The 19,086-nt window shown below is 46.1% G+C and overlaps 1 protein-coding gene across 1 annotated transcript in view; it reads left to right on the forward strand.

Moving 5' to 3' along the window:
- SPIDR (scaffold protein involved in DNA repair) overlaps nucleotides 1–19,086 on the forward strand; it is a 761,161-nt gene that overhangs the window by 72,278 nt on the left and 669,797 nt on the right. The window contains exon 5 of the mRNA XM_040354167.1: nucleotides 2,607–2,776. Coding sequence (XP_040210101.1) covers nucleotides 2,607–2,776 — 170 coding nt within the window. The remainder of the gene's footprint in view (nucleotides 1–2,606; nucleotides 2,777–19,086) is intronic.

Below are 19,086 nucleotides of genomic sequence, written 5' to 3' on the forward strand. Positions count from 1 at the left end.
TTGCAGCGCTTTAGGAGCGAAAATCAATGGGCAGCGGCGCTTTTAACCCTTTTTCCGGCCGCTAGCGGGGGTTAAAAAGCGCACCGCTAGCAGCCAAAAAGCGCTGCTAAAACGTCGGTAAAGCGCCACTAAAAAGTATTCAGAGAACCTGGTTTGTAGGATTGTATCTTCAGGTGATTTGACACTAGCAAAGCTTTTGAGGTCATGCATCCTGGGCGCCCCCCTATAACCTGCCCTAATTTTTTTGCTAGTTTTCCATCACAGAGAAATCGCAACAAATGGCTTATTTCAAAAAAACAATGTTCTGAATCTGTCACAATTCCTAGGACAAATAATGGATTAAAAACAAATGGCCACCGCCCCCACCTATAACTGACCTTTGCAGCAAGGAGCACATGGAAGGCGGCGCATGTGAGGGAGCGTACTAGACAACTTTGTTGCCTATGTGCACCCCTGTGTCTTTTTAAGGAGAGGTGGGTTCTCACCAGCCTCACCTCTGCTTATCCATTATAACGAATGTGCATATGGAGGCTCTCAAAATCTAAAATTAGGACTGCAGATAATGGGTGCCGTAAAGTGTCTCTGCAGCATACGCATGTATTTTCAAATGCGATGCAAACTAAACCCCTGTTTTTACCTGCATCAAGGTAAAAAACTCCCTAGTACTTTGCTTCCCCCCACCAACCCTAAACACTTTTCTGACACCTCTCATAATCCATCGCTGTCCCTGCAGGCAGCCCTGCTCTGCTTTCTTCCTGCATTCATTGGCTTTACTGAGGCAGTGGGAGTCATTGGCTGAGCCCTGCTGTGAGCTTGGTGTGCCTGCATTGGTACTCCCATAGCCTAGCACATGGCTTGCAAAGAGCGCCAGGGGGGAATCGCCAAAGATGATAGAGGCAAGGCACTGTAAGTACTTTTAACCACTTAACGACCGCCGCATGTCCACAGAATGGCACGTACAGGCAGATGGGCGTACATGTACGTCCCTGCCTTTCCGCAGGTCGGTGGTCCGATTTCCCCCCCCCAGGTACATGCCGCGGTCGGTTCTACCTTGGGAGCGATCCGGGATGAGGGGGCGGCTATTCGTTTCTAGCCGCCCCCTCGCGATCACTCCCCGGAGCTGAAGAACGGGGAGGGCTGTATGTAAACACGGCTTCCCCGTGCTTCACTGTGGCGGCTGCATCGATCGTGTCATCCCTTTTTATAGGGAGACACAATCGATGACGTCAGACCTACAGCCACACCCCCCTACAGTTGTAAACGCACACTAGGTGAAACATAAATCCTTCAGCGCCCCCTGTGGTTAACTCCTAAACTGCAACTGTCATTTTCACAATAAACAATGCAATTTAAATGCATTTTTTGCTGTGAAAATGACAATGGTCCCAAAAAGGTGTCAAAATTGTCAGAGTCCGCCATAATGTCGCAGTCATAAAAAAAAAGTAGTAAAAAAAAAAAAATGATAAAAATGCAATAAAACTATCCCCTATTTTGTAAACGCTATAAATTTTGCGCAAACCAACCGATAAACGCTTATTGCGATTTTTTTTTTTTTTTTTTTTACCAAAAATATGTAGAATACGTATGGGCCCAAACTGAGAGAAAAAAAATGTGTGTGTGTGTGTGTGTATATATATATATATATATATATTATATATAAAATATTCATTATAGAAAAAAGTAAAAAATATTGAATTTTTTTCAAAACTGTCGCTCTATTTTTGTTTATATCGCAAATAATAAAAACCGCAGAGGTGATCAAATGCCACCAAATGAAAGCTCTATTTGTGGGAAAAAAAGGACGTCCATTTTGTTTGGGAGCCACGTCGCACGACCGCGCAATTGTCTGTTAAAGCGACGCAGTGCCGAATCGCAATACCTGGCCTGGGCGTTTAGCTGCATTTTGGTCCGGGGCTTAAGTTGTAAAGGAAAACCATTTATTTATTTATTTTTTCATAATAAGCATCCTTTACTTGCAGACATTCCTCTTTTCACTTCCTCATTGTTTGTTTTTGCTCAGAAGTTGCTTTCTTTCTTCTCTGTTCTGTTCACTTCCTGCTTGTCTGATTGGTACTCACCACCGTGAAGGGAGGCTTTACTGCGGTGGTCAGTGACGTGCTCGCCCCCTACTGGGAACTACATCTGTGCGGCAGGACGCTCTCTACGTGTTAGAAACTTCAAGGAGGTGTAAATTACTGGGCATGCCGCAATGCATACTGGGAAATGTAGTTCTTACATGAACGAGCACCACAAACCAGGAAGTGAATGAGAGAACAGAAACTAGAATGCCGGAGGTGATATAGATGAAGGAATTTAATGGGTATTTACACAATTCTGTCTGTCTACCTTGCAGACATTAATTTTGGGCAACATTTTTTTTTTCCTTTACAACTCCTTTAAGTACTGTATAATGACATAAAAAAGATAACAAAATCTAAATTTAGACTTTAATATCACTTTAAATATTGGTAGATTGCTATTTTCTATGTGGCAGAATAGACCCTGAACTAGCCAAAAAGAATGAAACACATAATTTACTGATTGAAAAGGCAAGCCCGTAACAGTGTCAGTTACTGATGTTGCTTAATTTTATGTGCTTTATGCAGTTGCTGCTGATGGTATTACGATTACTGATTTTCAAGATGACAGTGAACTGGAGTGTTCGGATAAGTGTTATGCGTCTGAAAATGCTGAAAGTGTTGTGGAGATCTCAGACTCTGAATCTTCAACCAGCGATCTTTTTACATCTCAGCAGTGTGAGCCAAAACTTTCAAAAGTAAGTTTTCTTTCAATAAAATGTATATGATAGTCTGGCACTATTTCTAAACCAAAAACAATGAATTGGATAGGTTTTTAGACAGGTGGAGCTGTGTATTGCATTCTCAATAAATTATTGTTGAACACCCATTTCTTTACAGTCTTGCTATTTAGAGCAGTGTTCGCACACCAGTGGTTCGTGGACTAATGGTGCTTGAGAAAATGTTGGTGGTCCCCAGGGGTTCTGCTGCAAATCAACATTGTGGCGGATGTATATCGCCCAATGTAGTTTCCAGTGTTGTTCTCAATGCGCACTGACATTCGATACTGTCGGTGCACGTTGATACACAATGCCTCCTCCTGTAGTTCCGGCTCCTTTGAACTCTAGAGAGACCTTGGGAGTAGTGCAGCGTGTGAACTAAGAGGGAACTTCCAATGGCTGCGCTGATGAGACTGTGGGAGGTAGCACAGAGCTTGAGCACATGGCTGGATAAGGAGGTGAGATCCAATAATGAATCTGTGTAAGGGAGCTGTGTGATGCAGAGTGGGGCAGAGAGCCAGAGCATTGTGTGTGTGTGTGTGTATAGGGCAGCAGTGTGATCTGGGCGGAGGGGACAGAGAGCCAGAGCATTGTGTGTACAAGGCATGCAAAATTCATGTTAGTGGTCCGCGGGATTCAAAATTGTGAGTTTAGTGGTTTGTGAGGTCTGAAAGGTTGTCATCCACTGGGTCGGTTCGGCTGGGCATTCCTGGGGTTAGGGGGTCCTCCTATCCTCCTTTCCCTGCTCTGTCATGTTTCCCTCTGCTGCTGTACATGCTGCTACCGGGGTAGACCTATGGGGGGGCTCCTTTTCCCACCAGGGGACTGTGGGGTGTCTGGGCCTGTGTTTTTCTGTGGGGGTCTTTTTGCCTCAGACCCCTTTAGGCCTTCTCATCCACATCGCAGTGTTTCGCTGCCATTTTGGCGGCGCCATTTTTTTTTTGTAGTCTACTGTTTACATTGGGAATTCCTATTGGCGGCCATTTTGTTGTGGTCGTGCTATGGCGCAGCTTGCTATTGCGGTTGGCCATTTTACTGTGGCCGTGTCTTGTTCTCTCTGAAGCGTCTGGCGCCCATTTTGTGTGTGGTTTTGGCCTCTAGTGCTGGCTTCTACACAGCACGCAGCACATATATCCTCAGTGTTTTACCTCACACCTTTTTCCTCACACACGCGCTGTGTACAGAGGGCAGGCAGTGGCGCTGAACGGTCTCTTGCTGGGTTGGTGAGTCCCCTGGGTAACCCCCCGGTTGGTGCAGCAAGGAGGGTGGACTTTCAGGTCTTGAATAGGTCCCTGAGAGCTGTCTGGTTATGGAATCAGTATCTGGTCGTTCTTCCCCAAACATGTCAGAGGTGACAGCTGATGCTCTTGTACCTGCAGTTCCCATGGACACTTTGTCGGCAGTCCTGGAATCATTTGTTGCCAGGGTGAAAGCTGTGTGCTGGCGTAAGGGGAGTAAAAAGCGCCCCATCCCCTGGGGAATGCTCTGACTCAGACCAGGACCTGGCTGCGGCACAGGACCCCGGTTCTGTGTTGTCTGAGGATGTGGACCAGGACCTTCCTTGTGAGGAAGACACCTCACTTGGGTTAGTACAGGACAGGGCACTTGTCAGTGCGCTTATCAGTGCTGTAAGGGACTCCCTTAAGCTGGATAGTGCAGCTGAGGCATCCACTGAGGGCGCAGTCTTTTTTGGATCCCACAAGTCAGACCACTCTGTGAAGGTTTTTCCTTATGTGTCCTTCTTTGACAAGTTCATTGATAAGGAATGGGAAAAGCCACATAAGTCCTTTGTAGTTCCTCAGCGCCTGGCAGTTCGATACCCTTTTGAGGAGAGCCTTTTCAAAAAATGGGCTTCTCCTCCGGTAGTGGACCCCCCGGTTGCCCGGTAAATAAGGTGACCACTCTCCCTATAGAAGGGACCCCTGCCTTTAAGGACCATACTGATAGGAGGTCCGAGGCACTGACCCGCTCCATGTCTACCATGCTGGGGTCTGCATTGCGGCCTATTGTGACCGCAACTCTGGTGTCTCAGACACTCACTGAATGGGCAAATGTTTTGCACCAGACCGTGGAGGAGCACCAACTCCCTCCCGAATATATTAGACTGGCTGACCAGTTGGTCCTGGGCCTTGTATATGTGTCTGATGCTACACTGGACGCGGCCCCCTTGATATCCAGAGCTTCTGTTTCGGCAGTGGTTTTGCGCCGCCTGATTTGGCTGAAATGCTGGTCTGCTGACCAAGCATTCAAAAAAGCCCTGGCAGATTTACCCTTCAAGGGTGGGATGCTTTTTGGTACCTCGCTGGATGGCATTATCAAGGATGTCACTGGGGGTAAGAGCACTCTCCTCCCTCAGTCCACCAAGGGGAAGGAGCTGCGTCGTAAGCTGGGTCCTTCGTTTCCCACTCAGAAGCCGTATTTTTGTCAATCAGGGCCCTCGGGTAAACCCTCCCAGGCCGACAAGGGCTCAGCTGGGGGACAGAGACGTCCCTGGGTGCGTAAGCCGAACAAGCCGGCACCCAAACCCGCCACTGCATGAAGTCTTGCCCCCGCCCGACTCATGGGTGGGGGGGCGGCTTTGCAGGTTCACAGCTCGGTTGACCTCCCTGATCTCTGACCAGTGGGTCTGCGAGGTGGTCTCTTTGGGGTACAAGATAGAATCTGTTCGGTGGATAGGAAAGAAACTTTCTCTCAAGTCTCCCTCTCCTTCCGGCTCGTCGGTCTACCCTACTTGGGGCAGTGCAGGACTTGCTAAGTTGCGGGGTAATTTTACCTGTTCCGCAGGACGAGAGGTTTCAGGGATTTTATTTGAATCTATTTGTGGTCCCGAAGGACGGGGTCCATCCAATTTTGGACCTCAAAGCCCTAAATGCCTTTGTGAGAGTAAGGAAGTTCCGCATGGAATCCATTCGCTCGGTGGTTGCTGCGCTCCATCCGGGGGACTTTCTGGCGTCCTTGGACATCAAGGACGCATACTTGCATATCCCAATTTGCGCAAGTCACCAGAGGTTTCTGCACTTTGCGATATTGGAGGACCACGTTCAGTTTGTGGCCCTTCCTTTTGGACTAGAGTCGGCACCAAGAGTTTTCACCAAGGTGCTTGCACCGATTCTAGCTTTGCTGAGACAGCGAGGCATTGCCATCGTGGGCTACTTAGACGATCTTCCTCTGAGAGGGTCGCTGAGAGGAATCCCGTCTGCCGATCAATGTCCTAGAACTCCGGGCGATTAGGCTATGCCTCTCCTCGTGGTCGAGGAGGTTGCAAGGTCGCCCAATCAGGATTCAGTCGGACAACGCCATGGCGGTCAACCATCAGGGGGGAACACGGTGCTCAGCTGCAGCGTCCGAGGTCGCTCACATTCTAAGGTGGGCGGAAAGAAACGTGCCGGCTCTGTCAGCCCTCTACATTCCGGGCATAGAAAACTGGCAGGCAGACTACCTGCGCCTGGTGGCGGATGTACCCTGGCGACTGCCACTGTGGGAGGACCTTCTGTCTCAAGGTCACATCATCCTGCTTTACAGTCGCTGGCTTTAACGGAATGGCTATTGAAAGCCAGGTTCTAAGGGACCGGGTTCTTTCCGACTTGGTCATCTCAACCATGCCAAGGGCACAGAAGTCTTCCTCCAGGAAGATCCACCATTGCACCTGGGAGGCCTACATCTGTTTGTGCGAGGAGATGGGGTGGCGTCCAAGGACGTATTCGGTTTCCAGGGTTCTGCTGTTTTTACAGTGTGGAGTAGATCAGAAACTTGCCCTAAGCACCGTTAAGGGTGCTGTTTTTTCAGCGGCCTTTGGTGGCCCATTCTCTGGTGGGTACCTTTTGTGCAGGGGGCTCGTCGTATACTTCCCCCTCTTAAACCACCTCTTCCTCCATGGGATTTGAATCTGGTGCTCTCGGTTCTTCAGGAACCTCCCATTGAAAACAGAGATTTCTCTCTTGACACTTTCTCAGAAGGTGGCCTTTTTGGTGGCCATTACTTCTGTCAGACGTGTTTCTGAGTTGGCGGCCTTGTCCTGCAAGTCGCCATACTTGATCCTCCATAAGGATAAGGTGGTGTTGCGCCCGCAACCTTCCTTTCTTCCGAAGGTGGTTTTGGCCTTTCACCTGAATGAGGACATTGTTCTTCCATCCTTATGTCCTCGACTGTCGCATCCTAGGGAGGTTGCGCTTCATACTTTTAGAAGTGGTACACGCTTTGCAGGTGTACCTGCCTGCTATGGCTCCGTTTCGGAGATCTGACTCGCTTTTTGTGTCGGTGTCTGGTCCAAAAAAGGGCCTGGCGGTCTCGTCGGCCACCATTTCTCGGATCAGGCAGACCGTCATACAGGCCTATGCTCTTAGGACGCGGGCGCCCCCCTTTCTGGTCACGGCACATTCGACCAGGGCAATTGGTGCTTCCTGGGCTTTCCGACATCAAGCGTCTCTCACAGGTGTGCAAGGCGGCGACTTGGTCGTCCGTTCACACTTTTTCCAAATTTTACAAGGTTGATGTGAGTGCATTTTCTGATGCTTCCTTCGGCCGCAAGGTTTTTTGCAGGCGGCTGTCTAAAGTTGCACCTCCTCCGTTGAGGAGCTCTGCTTGTTTGGGGTGAAGTTTTTGGTTTTTACTGATACTGTTCCCACCCCTCGTTTTTTTTACACTAGCGTGGGGATGTCCCACTTCTCAATACTTGTGTCCGTCCATTAACGATAAGAGAAAATAGGATTTTTTGTACTTGCCATAAAATCCCATGGACGGACACGGCACCCACCCCTCCTTTTTTACCTTTTGTACTGCTCGTTACGAACTGAGGCTGCATGCTGCAGGGAGGGGGGTTATGTCAGGAGGTACTACATGTTCAACTCTTAGGCCCCGTACACACGACCGAGGAACTCGACGTGCCAAACACATCAAGTTCCTCGTCGAGTTCAGTGTGGAAGCCGCCGAGGAGCTCGGCGGGCCGACTTTCCTCATTGAACAACGAGGAAATAGAGAACATGTTCTCTTTTCGGCCCGACGAGTTCCTCGACGGGTTCCTCGCTGAAAAGTGTACACACGACCGAGTTTCTCGCCAGAATCCAGCTCCGACCGAGTTTCTGGCTGAATTCTGCCGAGAAACTCGGTCGTGTGTACGGGGCCTCAAAGCAACATGTATTTAACCACTTCTCTACTTTGGGTGTTTTTCAGATTTGGTGTTTACAAGACTAAAACAGTTTTTTTTGCTAGAAAATTACTTAAAACCCACAAACATTATATATTTATTTTTTTCTAATACCCTAGAGAATAAAATGGCGATCATTGCAATACTTTTTGTCACACTATATTTGTGCAGCGGTCCTACAAGCGTACTTTTTTTGGAAAAAAATCACTTTTTTGAATTAAAAAATAAGACCGCAATAAATTTGGCCCAATTTTTTTATATATTGTGAAAGATAATGTTACGCCGAGTAAAATGGTACCCAACATGTCACGCTTACAAATTGCGCCCGCTTGTGGCATGGCGTCAAACTTTTACCCTTAAAAATCTCGATGGGCGACGTTTAAAACATTCTATAGGTTGCATTTTTTGAGTTAGAGTAGGTCTAGGGCTATAATTATTGCTCTCGCTCGAACGATCGCGGCGATACCTCACTTGTGTCGTTTGAACACCGTTTTCATATGCGCGCGCTACTCGCGTATGCGTTCGCTTCTGCGCACGAGCTCGTCGGGACGGGGCGCTTTAAATTTTTTTTTTTTTTCTTATTTTTTTTTTTTATTTTCTTATTTTTTACACTGGGGAAAAAAAAAATGATCACTTTTATTCCTATTACAAGGAATGTAAACATCCCTTGTAATATAAAAAAGCATGACAGGTCCTCTTAAATATGAGATCTGGAGTCAAAAAGACCTCAGGTCTCATATTTAGACTAAAATGCAAAAAAAAAAAAAAAAATTGAAACTGTCATTTTTTTCAAATGACAAAAAAAAAGAAGTTTCTTTAACCACTTGCCGACCTCCTCATGTAGATATACGTCAGCAGAATGGCACGGACAGGCACATCAACGTACCTGTACGTGCTCTGCTTGACGTGGGTGGGGGGTCCGATCGGGACCCCCCCCCCCGCTACATGCGGCGGTCGGTAAGCCTCGGAGAGCGATCCGGGACGACGGCGCGGCTATTCGTTTATAGCCGCCCCGTCGCGATCGCTCCCCGGACCCGAAGAACGGGGAGAGCCGCGTGTAAACACGGCTTCCCCGTGCTTCACTATGGCGGCGCATCGATCGAGTGATCCCTTTTATAGGGGAGACTCGATCGATGATGTCAGTCCTACAGCCACACCCCCCTACAGTAGTAAACACACACTAAGTGAACACTAAATGTTACAGCGCCCCCTGTGTTTAACTCCCAAACTGCATCTGTCATTTTCACAATAAAGAATGCAATTTAAATGCATTTTTTGCTTTTTTGGTCCCAAAAATGTGTCAAAATTGTCCGAAGTGTCCGCCATAATGTCGCAGTCACGAAAAAAATCGCTGTTTGCCGCCATTAGTAGTAAAAAAAAAAAAATGCAATAAAACTATCCCCTATTTTGTAAACGCTATAAATTTTGCGCAAACCAACCGATAAACGATTATTGCGATTTTTTTTTTTGATTTTTTTTTACCAAAAATAGGTAGAAGAATACGTATCGGCCTAAACTGAGGGAATTTTTTTTTTATATATATATGTTTTTGGGGGATATTTATTATAGCAAAAAGTAAAAAATATTGCATTTTTTTCAAAATTGCCGCTCTATTTTTTTTTATAGCGCAAAAAATAAAAACCGCAGAGGTCATCAAATACCACCAAAAGAAAGCTCTATTTGTGGGGAAAAAAGGACGCCAATTTTGTTTGGGAGCCACGTCGCACGACCGTGCAATTGTCTGTTAAAGCGACGCAGTCCCGAACTGTAAAAACCCCTTGGGTCTTTAGGCAGCATATTGGTTCCGGGGCTTAAGTGGTTAAGAGGCTGGGCGGGACTGACGTTTTGACGTCACTTCCGCCCAGCAGAGCTATGGGGACGGGCGAAGGAGATTTTTCCTTCAGTCTCGTCCCCAGTCAGCAGCCGAACGCACCCGATCTCCTCCGCCGCTACCGACGGCTCCGGTAAGCGGCGGGAGGGGGGGGGCCCTCTCCCGCCGCCGATAACGGCGAATCCGCCGCGGAGACTGCCGTTATCGTTAACAGAACCGCTGACACTAAAGATGGATACCTCGGTTGTGGCAGCAGCTGCTGCCGTTACCGAGATATCCATCTTTAAAGTTAGGCCGTATAAAGACGTACAGCGGTTTGGAAGTGGTTAATTATCGAACATGTTCTGCCTAGTCCTCCTGTGAACAGGAACATAAACCACTTGAGAAGGATGTGTCCGTCCATGGACGACAGAGGAAAGGATTTTACGGTGAGTACAAAAAAATCCTATTTTTTTTTCTGTGGGGGGGGGATTCTCTACCAGGTGTGTGAGATTATCTTGGCCCATCAGTCATCAGGTGTCGGTGGCCCAGGTGTGCAAAACCACTATTTGGTCTTTGGTTTATATATCTACAGGATTTTCACCAGGTGGATGTCGATAACGTGGAGGATACTGCCTTTTGGCCAACAGCGTATTACAAATAGCTTAGGTCCTTCTCTGACAGTTTCTGTGATGGCGTCTCCTTCCCCTCAAGGATATTGCTTTGGGACATCCCAAGTAGTTGTCATTTATAATAACTGGCTCTGTGTCCTGTGATGTACGATAAAGAAAATGGGATTTTTTTTCTTGCCTGTAAAAACCTTTTTTTCTTTTTAGTACATCACAGGACACAGAGGTCCCTCCTCTCGCTTGCTACAATACTGAAGTGTTTCCTGTGGAGGAGGGGTTATATAGGGGAGGACTTCCTGTTTGTTTGATCTAATTGATCTACCAGTGTCCATTCACCTATAGGTGGCGTATAACTCTATTATTTGAATGATGCCACAATCGGCATTGTTTTACTAGAATTTTCCTTCTATCATTTTTAAAGCTGAACACCAGGAAAAGCAAATATTTTCTAGATGCAAAAGGCTTTGTGTAATTCTTCCAGATCTGTGTAGTAATCCCATGTGGATCTTTGCCTCTGTGCAGAAGCTTCCTTTTTATAAAGACAAGTCGGTGCTTCAGTGCTGCTGTCTCCCCTTGTGTAGCATGACTGGTCTTGTTTCCGTAGTTTCACACAGGCAGTCTGTAGTGGGAGGATCTGCTTTTTTCAAGGACAGGGATGATGTCATCAAGAGCCCTTTCACACTGGGGAGGTGGGTGCATTGGCGATAAAGTGCCTTTATTTTTAGTGGCACTTTATAGTCATTTTCGCGGCGCTATTCGGCCGCTAGCGGGGGGCTAGCGGCCGAGAAAGAGTTAAAACCGCCGGCAAAGCGCCGCTGCACCGGTGGCCTTAGCGACGCTGCCCATTGATTTCAATGGGCAGGGGCACTTTAGGAGCGGTGTACTCACCGCTCCTACAGCGCCTCAAAGATGCGGCTAGCAGGACTTTTTTTACCGTCCTGCCAGTGCACCGCTCCAGTCTCAAAGCCCTCGGGCTTTCACATTGGAATGAAAGGAGCCACTCTTTCAGGGATCTTTGCAGGCGCCATTTTTAGTGTTATAGCTCCTGCAAAGCGCCTTAGTGTGAAAGGGGTCTTGCAGTTTCTTTTACAAGATAATATCTATGTAAAAATATTTGGTGCACACAAAATTGATTTAGATCCATTTTTGCTATTTAGGAATATATTTAAATTTATTTATTTTTTGCGCCTGAAGTTTGGGATAAAATTTATTTTATGCAAGGAAAGTGTGAGGTTAGGTAATCACAACCCTGGTGAATATGCAGTGCTTGTGTTTTTAGAGAAAATGACAGCAGAGGGCAGCAAAGTTGCATTATCATCTTTAGGAGTAGTATTTGTTTCTCAAAGCAGTAGAACGCTAGATATTTTTTTTCACACGGATTTTAAAGTGTATTTAATGCAAAATATTTTGTTTTAGACAAGGGTGGAAAATGCCTGTCAGGTTTTAATTGCTGCCCTGGTCCATTGAGTATAATTGATGCTCTTTATTTTTCCTTCTAAGCATTGCCACTAATAGGAAAGTGATAGATAAACCAACATTTTAGGGTTGTCACTAAAACGAGGGGAAGGGAAATCTACTAATAGGGACTCCTGTTCCAAGGCCCTGTTCACATATATCTGTTTCCACTGTCATGCATTTTTTTCCCAGCTTTTTTTAAAATGTTAAAGTACTCTTTCATGCATTGTGCGTTATTGTTTTTAGCACATAAGGATGATTTTTCCTGTGGTAGAATCAATAAGGCAATGTTCTGTTTTTCTGTGTCCGGAGTTGAAGAAGCAAGGCTGATTTGGTCCTGCATGACTTCGGTCCGAATGCGCTGCAAATTCAGTCATACAATGTGTGTGGCTGAATTTGCATCACACAGATATCGCATGTGATTTGTACAGCAGTGCGGTACGAATCGCATGCAATGGCGTACAGCGCAGCAGTGTGAGCCCAGCCTTACACTGCTGTTTGCAGCTGTGCTAGCAGTTGTCATGGTGTTTAAACGCCCCTAAAGGTTGGGATCGCTTGTTTTTTGGGTAACCTCATGTATAACACATTAGTGGATTCCAAAGGCCAGAGCTAAATTTTGATGACCGAAGTGAGCATGTGCGAGTCGCGCAGCTTTTTGTGAATGGGCACACCGTCCTGTGTGTCCCAGAAGGCAGCACGCCTCCATTTCCCAGGAAGCAACGCGAGGAGGAGAACATAGAACCTCACCGTAGACGAGGAAGAGGCAGATTAGGAAAATCTACCTTGTAACAGTCTTTTCTGGTAAGTATACATTTTTTTTTTTTTTTTAGGGGTGGACCTCCACTTTTAAGCTACACATGGAAGCAGTTGTGATGCTTAATTTCGGGTCTTTTGCAAAAAATCCCCCAACATTATTAAAGGAGGCTCCCAGAGCCCCCCGCCCGCAGACCCCGACAACCAACGGCCAGGGTTGTCGGGAAGAGGCCCTGTCCTTAACATGGAGACAGGGTGCTTTGGCGCCCCCCTGCCCCAGAGCACCCACCCCCCCCCATGTTGAGGGCATGTGGCCTGGTACGGCTCAGGAGGGGGGGGCGCTCGCTCGTCCCCACTCCTTTCCTGACCGGCCGGGCGGCGTGCTCGGATACGGGTCTGGTATGGATTGTGGGGGAACCCCCACACTGTTTTTTTTCGGCGTAGGGTTTCTCCTTACAATCCATACCAGACCGAAGGGCCTGGTATGCCCCCCTGGGGGAACCCATGCAGTTTTTTTATTTAAAATTTGGCGTGGAGTTCCCCCTCATGATTCATACCAAACGACGCGGCTAAAATTGGCAGGGATCCAAGTCGGATCCCCGTCGCTTCTATGTTGGCCTTTTCCCATGGTGGTGAGCCGGCTCGGCGCTGGCTCCCACAACAGTGCTCGTAGGTAGTCAATCTTGCCGAGAAAGGGAGTAGGAGCAGTTTTAAGAATAGTTAGGAATATTCCGGAATTCTACTTTCTGGCTCAATCATTTATTGAATTTTCACAAAGCAATGAACACAATAACAAGACACAGCCGTCATCTGTGCATATTGCCCATATAAAAATACAAAAGCTTGGTTCCGGAATACTATAAGTCCCACAAAGCAAATTGCTTCCAAAGTTGATATTTTACATTACGATATTGACAGGCCCATGTGTGTACAAAATGTGCAGGGGTCATGTCTTTCCAGCTCCAACACTTTTTCAAGTGTTTTGAGTAGATAAGATATGTTTAGAAGGTCATTAAGATGATTGCCTGGGTGGACTTTGCTTTTTAGATGTGTTTCAGCCACTTGTGAATCACCTTTCACCTTCTAGCATGGTTTACCGTAATCTGTTAATTATTGAAGGTCTCCAGTTTACTTGGTAACTGTTCAAGACAGATAAAGCTATATCTGCATGTTCCTGCATGTTCCTCAAGAGGGTGCCAGAATTTAAAAAATACTTTGTTAAACTGATTTACAGGACTTGTGTAATCCACATTTTAATGATATGATCATGCCGTACTGTATATTTACTATAATAAAAAACTGTGGCAACTCATATTTAATAAACCATTAGCAGAGGAGGCATCATCCCTATTACCATAATCCAAAGAAAGCCACACACATATATGCCTATATATGCCTCCAATAGTAAGTTTTGTAGCAAACATTAAAAACATAGTCCCAATTAAAAAGTCGGTATGGTCAATGTATAGGGATACTTACTGGTGACTGTGTGTGTGGTTTTTGTTTTTGTGTTTTTTAACATACTGTCATCAGAGTTGTTCAGTGTCATCATAGTGACACTTTACTACTCTGGGGGATGATCAGGCATTTTTTTTTGTTTTTACACTTTTGCTTATAACGGTGATAAACAATAGTTTTACTGTCCTGAATGGCTTTCATTCATGACGGCTTGCTTAATATTGTGATGCTGTGAATTGCTACAGCTCAATCACAGGTACTATGTGATAACTGTGGGCCAATCACAACAGTAAGCAAGCTGTCATGAATGGAAGCCATTCATGACAGTTGTGCTTACAATGTAATCATTTGATTGCCAAGATTGGTCCTAGTGCTCACATGATACAGATGACGTGTTTCGTTAGCCAATCACCGCTAACTTCTTCAGAGCAAGGGGGAGTTTATGTGAGTGACTTAAATATCATGGTGAGGGTACAGTATCCTCTTATAACCACTAGAGATCTCATACTCATTCTTCTTCTTGGAACATTCAGCACGCTAGAGAATAAACACTTGGCTGCCATCTTTCTTTGAATTCAAACCAAAGAATAGGGGGATGGTACCAATTGTTATGTGAAAAGGAGAGAAAATTGGGAATTGAAAGTTAAAATAAAAAGTAAATAGGACAGAAATTTTGAGTGAAAAATTACTGCGAATAATTGAATATTCATATTCTTATCCTGAGAACATGGATGGCCGTTATCTAAAAACAGTCAAAACAATCAACATGTCACAAAGTACATTCATTTTTTTTTCCTTCTGTAGAAGGATGGTATCAAAATCACCCCTTCTTAATGGGAGGTTCAGGACCTAAAAAACCTTCACAGTTAACCCAAAATACATGACTTGAAAGTTGTCTATCTGATTTATCATATTCACTTACTACAAAAAAGGTCTATCCTTCCCTCCACTTCTCCATTTAACGAGTTTGAGGTGTTTAAGGACCTCAACCTGTTCTTCATTAAAGTCCTTTTATAAACTATGTCATGAAAAAAAGAACCAATAATCTAGATCCCCAAACTAAGGATAAAAAGTTAGATGAGGCAGAAAAGGAAGCCTTAGACCAGGGATGCTCAAACTACGGCCCTCCAGCTGTTGTAAAACTAAACATCCCATGAGGCATTGTAACACGCTGACATTCAGACATGACTAGGCATGATGGGAATTGTAGTTCCTGAACAACTAGAGGGCCATAGTTTGAAGACCCATGCCTTAGACAATCTAATCTTCCAGATGAATGAAAAATTTGGAGTGCTTCAGAAGAGGTCCCTAACCACCCAACTAGGTGGTCAGCCAACTTGCGGATCAGTTCAACAAAAATGCCAACATTTTGGGTTTAATACTTCTTTTAACTGACAATGCACCGGAAGGTGTTTAGTTTATATTTGGATGCAGGGCTGGAGTTTTTCAGGAATAGATTCTATCCTGATTGTTACTAATTGTTGCTGGCCATAGCATTCGAGAAGATTGAAGTAGAACGTTACCCAAAAGGGGAAGTTTTTCTCTTCCTCTTATCTGTGCAATGAAACCTGTTTGTAGAAAATAAATGAGTAGGGGCTAGGCGCAAAATCATAGCTTATAGAAATCACCTCCTGCACCCAAGCATCTCCGATGCTTACTGCTCAAATGTCCACAAAGGCAAACAGATATACCCCTACCCTTTAGAAAGTGGGGGTACCCCATGCTACAGAAGATTTTTCTGAGGGTTTGGGGAGACTTGGCAGTCCAAGGCTTGCTGGTGTACTGGGATCCAGGCCTGGCCTGGGCTTGGCTTTGGAGGTTGAGGCATGAAAGTAACAAAAAGGAACTGCCTTTAGCCTCTGAGGAGTGAACCTTCCCCAACTGAACACGTGGTTTCTCCTGCTGAAGCAGATACTATAGGTATTGTGGCCCCAGTGGCATCCTTGGTGAGGGTGTCCAAGGCAGCTTTGAAGAGACGTTGTCAATCGCTGGGCGAGTGGAGCAACTTTTATGTATGTCTGTTATGCAGCCCATAACTTTATCCTAAGCGTCATCTTCCTATTTACAGGAGACTCATACAGGAAATTAGATGGGCGACCACTAACCTCCCATGCCTGAGCTCCAGACATGCCATTCATGCGGTGTCAACATTTATAGCACTCAAGTCCCAAAGATGCAGAAAGGACCTCCAACTTCTTGGATGGAGGGGCATTATAAAAGGGTATATAATCCATTTGATAAAGTTTTTCAGCAAAGGCTTTCTAGGATTAGTAGTTTAAGATGCTGCAGTGACATCACAACCAGGTAGGGTTGCCATCTCACCCCTTTTAAACCAGAAAACAAAAAATGTACCCCCTTCCTGACCGGGCCATTTTATTGCAATACGTCACTGCGTCGCTTTAACTGACAATTGCGCGGTCGTGCGAAGCTGTGCCCAAACAAAATTGATGTTCCCAACCCCCCCTCCACAAATAGGGCTTTCTTTTGGTGGTATTTGATCACTTCCTGCAGTTTTATTTTTTGCGCTATAAACAAAGACAGGCGTTTTTGAAAAAAGCTATATTTTTTACATTTTGCTATAGTAAATATCCCCAAAAAATGTATAAAACTAATTTTTCTCTCTGGTTAGGCTTTTTCTTCCCCACATATTTTTGGTAAAAAAAATCGCAATAAGCGTATATTGATTGGTTTAGCGTCTAGAAAATAGGGGATGGATTTATGGCAATTTTTTTTTTTTTTTTTACTAGTAATGGTGCCAATCTGATTTTTATTGGGATTGCGACATTGTGGCAAACAGATCGGAGACTTATCACACTGTTTGGGGACCATTGACATTTATACAGCGATCAGATTATACAACGACAGCCATTGATTACTGTATAAATGTCACTGGCAGGAAAGGGGGTTAACACGGGGTTAAATGTGTATCCTAGGGAGTAATTCTAACTGTGGGGGGAATGGGACTGCCTGGGGGAGGAGGAGACCGATTGTTGTTCCTAAGCAGTAGGTACAATAGATCACTCTCCTCACCCCCGACAGAATGGAGATCTGTCTGTTTACATTGACACATCTGCGTTCTCTCCTCAGGAACAATTGCGGCCGCTGGCCACGTGCACGGGCTCCTACATCACATGGCAGGTGCGTGACTTAGGCCAGCAGTTAATTACACAGGTTCTGCGGCTGATTAAGTTGGTAATTGAACTCTGTGCCTTATCCACATTAAATTGGCCTCCGATCCTGTGTAATTCATATGTGTTTGGGTTTAAAGAGATGAGGTGGCAACCCTACAACCAAATGTTTGCCATTTTTATTTTTTATTTTTTTTACACTCCCACGGATCCGCATCCCTTGAAATTTAAGGCTCCATGCACATTGGGCTTAAAAAAACATCATCTGTTCTCTCGGGAGTAAAAAACGCTCCTATAGAACATTTCTTGTACAAAGTTTAGCTGAGTTTAAGCTCCAGTCAGAAATGCGAACCAGAACGTGGTTTTTTTTTTTTTTTTGCATCTAAACGTTAAACCCAAAATATGCCTCTTAAAATCCTAATGTACACGGCCACATATGATAGCATTGAGCTGCTTTTACAGGCAGAGCACAAAACTTATAGATGCAATGTTTTTTAAGCCAGTGTGCATGGAGCCTGAGGCCGCGTACACACGGTCGGTCCATCCGATGACAACGGTCCACCGATGAAGCTGACTGATGGTCTGATGTGCCTACACACCATAGGTTAAAAAAATTATCGTGTCAGAACGCGGTGACGTAAAACATAACGACGTGCTGAAAAAAAAACGAAGTTCAATACTTCCAAGCATGTGTCGACTTGATTCTGAGCATGCATGGATTTGTAACCGATGCTTTTGCATACTAACCATCGGTTTTGACTGATCGGTTAGGCCTCCATCGGTTAAATTTTAAAGCAAGTTCTACATTTTTTGACCGAAGGATAACCGACCGATGGGGCCCACACACGATCAGTTTGGACCGATGAAAAGGTCCTTCTGTCCGTTTTCATCGGTTTTGACCGACCGTGTGTACGCGGCCTAAAGCTTCTGCACTGAATAAGGCCCCTTTCAGACGAATGGCTGTTTTGCCGCAGCTAAAAGCATGTTTTATGTTTTGCTGGAATTCAAGCCTCCAGGCACAGCAATTAGCTGCATTTGTACAGTGCTTTTAGCTGCGATTGCGTTTAGCCGCGGCACGATATTGAACAGGGATCCGTCTTGGATCCCTGCCAAGGGATCCGACTTGGATCCCTGCGTTTGGTATAAATCTTGAGGGGGAACTCCACGCCAAATTTCAAATACAAAAACGGCATGGGTTCCCCCTACAGGAGCATACCAGGCCCTTGGATCTGCTATGGATTTTAAGGTGACACCCTGTACGCCGGAAAACAGCGTGGGGGTTCCCCCCAAAATCCATACCAGACCCATATCCGAGCAACAGCCCGGCCGAAAAGGGGTGGCCACGAGCGAGCGCCCTCCCCCTCCTTAACGGTGCCAGGCTGCATGCCCTCAACATGGGGGGGTTGGGTGCTTTGGGGCAGGGGGCACCCTGTGGCCCCCCCACCCCAAAGCACCTGTCCCCATGTTGATGAGGACAGGGCCTCTTCCCGACAACCCTGGCCGTTGGTTGTCGGGGTCTGCAGGAGGGGAGCTTATCGGAATCCGAGAGCCCCCTTTAATAAGGGGCCCCCCAGATGCCGGCCCCCCACCCTGGGTGAAGGAGTATGGGGGGTTATTAAAGTAATTTATTAGTCGGCTCCGGGGCCCCCCCCTCTTCTTTAGATCTTTTACGAGGGGGGCTGCTTCTTCGATGTCTTCTGGGGGGGGATGTGCAGGTCTTCACCGCTGTCTGGTTCTCTTCCGCCGGGGGCAGGCGCTTTCTTCTTTAGCTCTTTTACAGCGGCCCTCTCCTGGGCTTCTCCTTCGGCGGGGGGGGGTGCAGGTGTTCACCGCCATCTGGTTCTCTTCCGCGGGGGGGGGCGCTTTCTTATTTAGCTCTTTTACAGTGGCCCCCTTCCGGGCTTCTCCTTCGA

The sequence above is a fragment of the Rana temporaria genome, chromosome 5 (assembly GCF_905171775.1).
Source record: "Rana temporaria chromosome 5, aRanTem1.1, whole genome shotgun sequence".
NCBI lineage: Eukaryota > Metazoa > Chordata > Amphibia > Anura > Ranidae > Rana > Rana temporaria.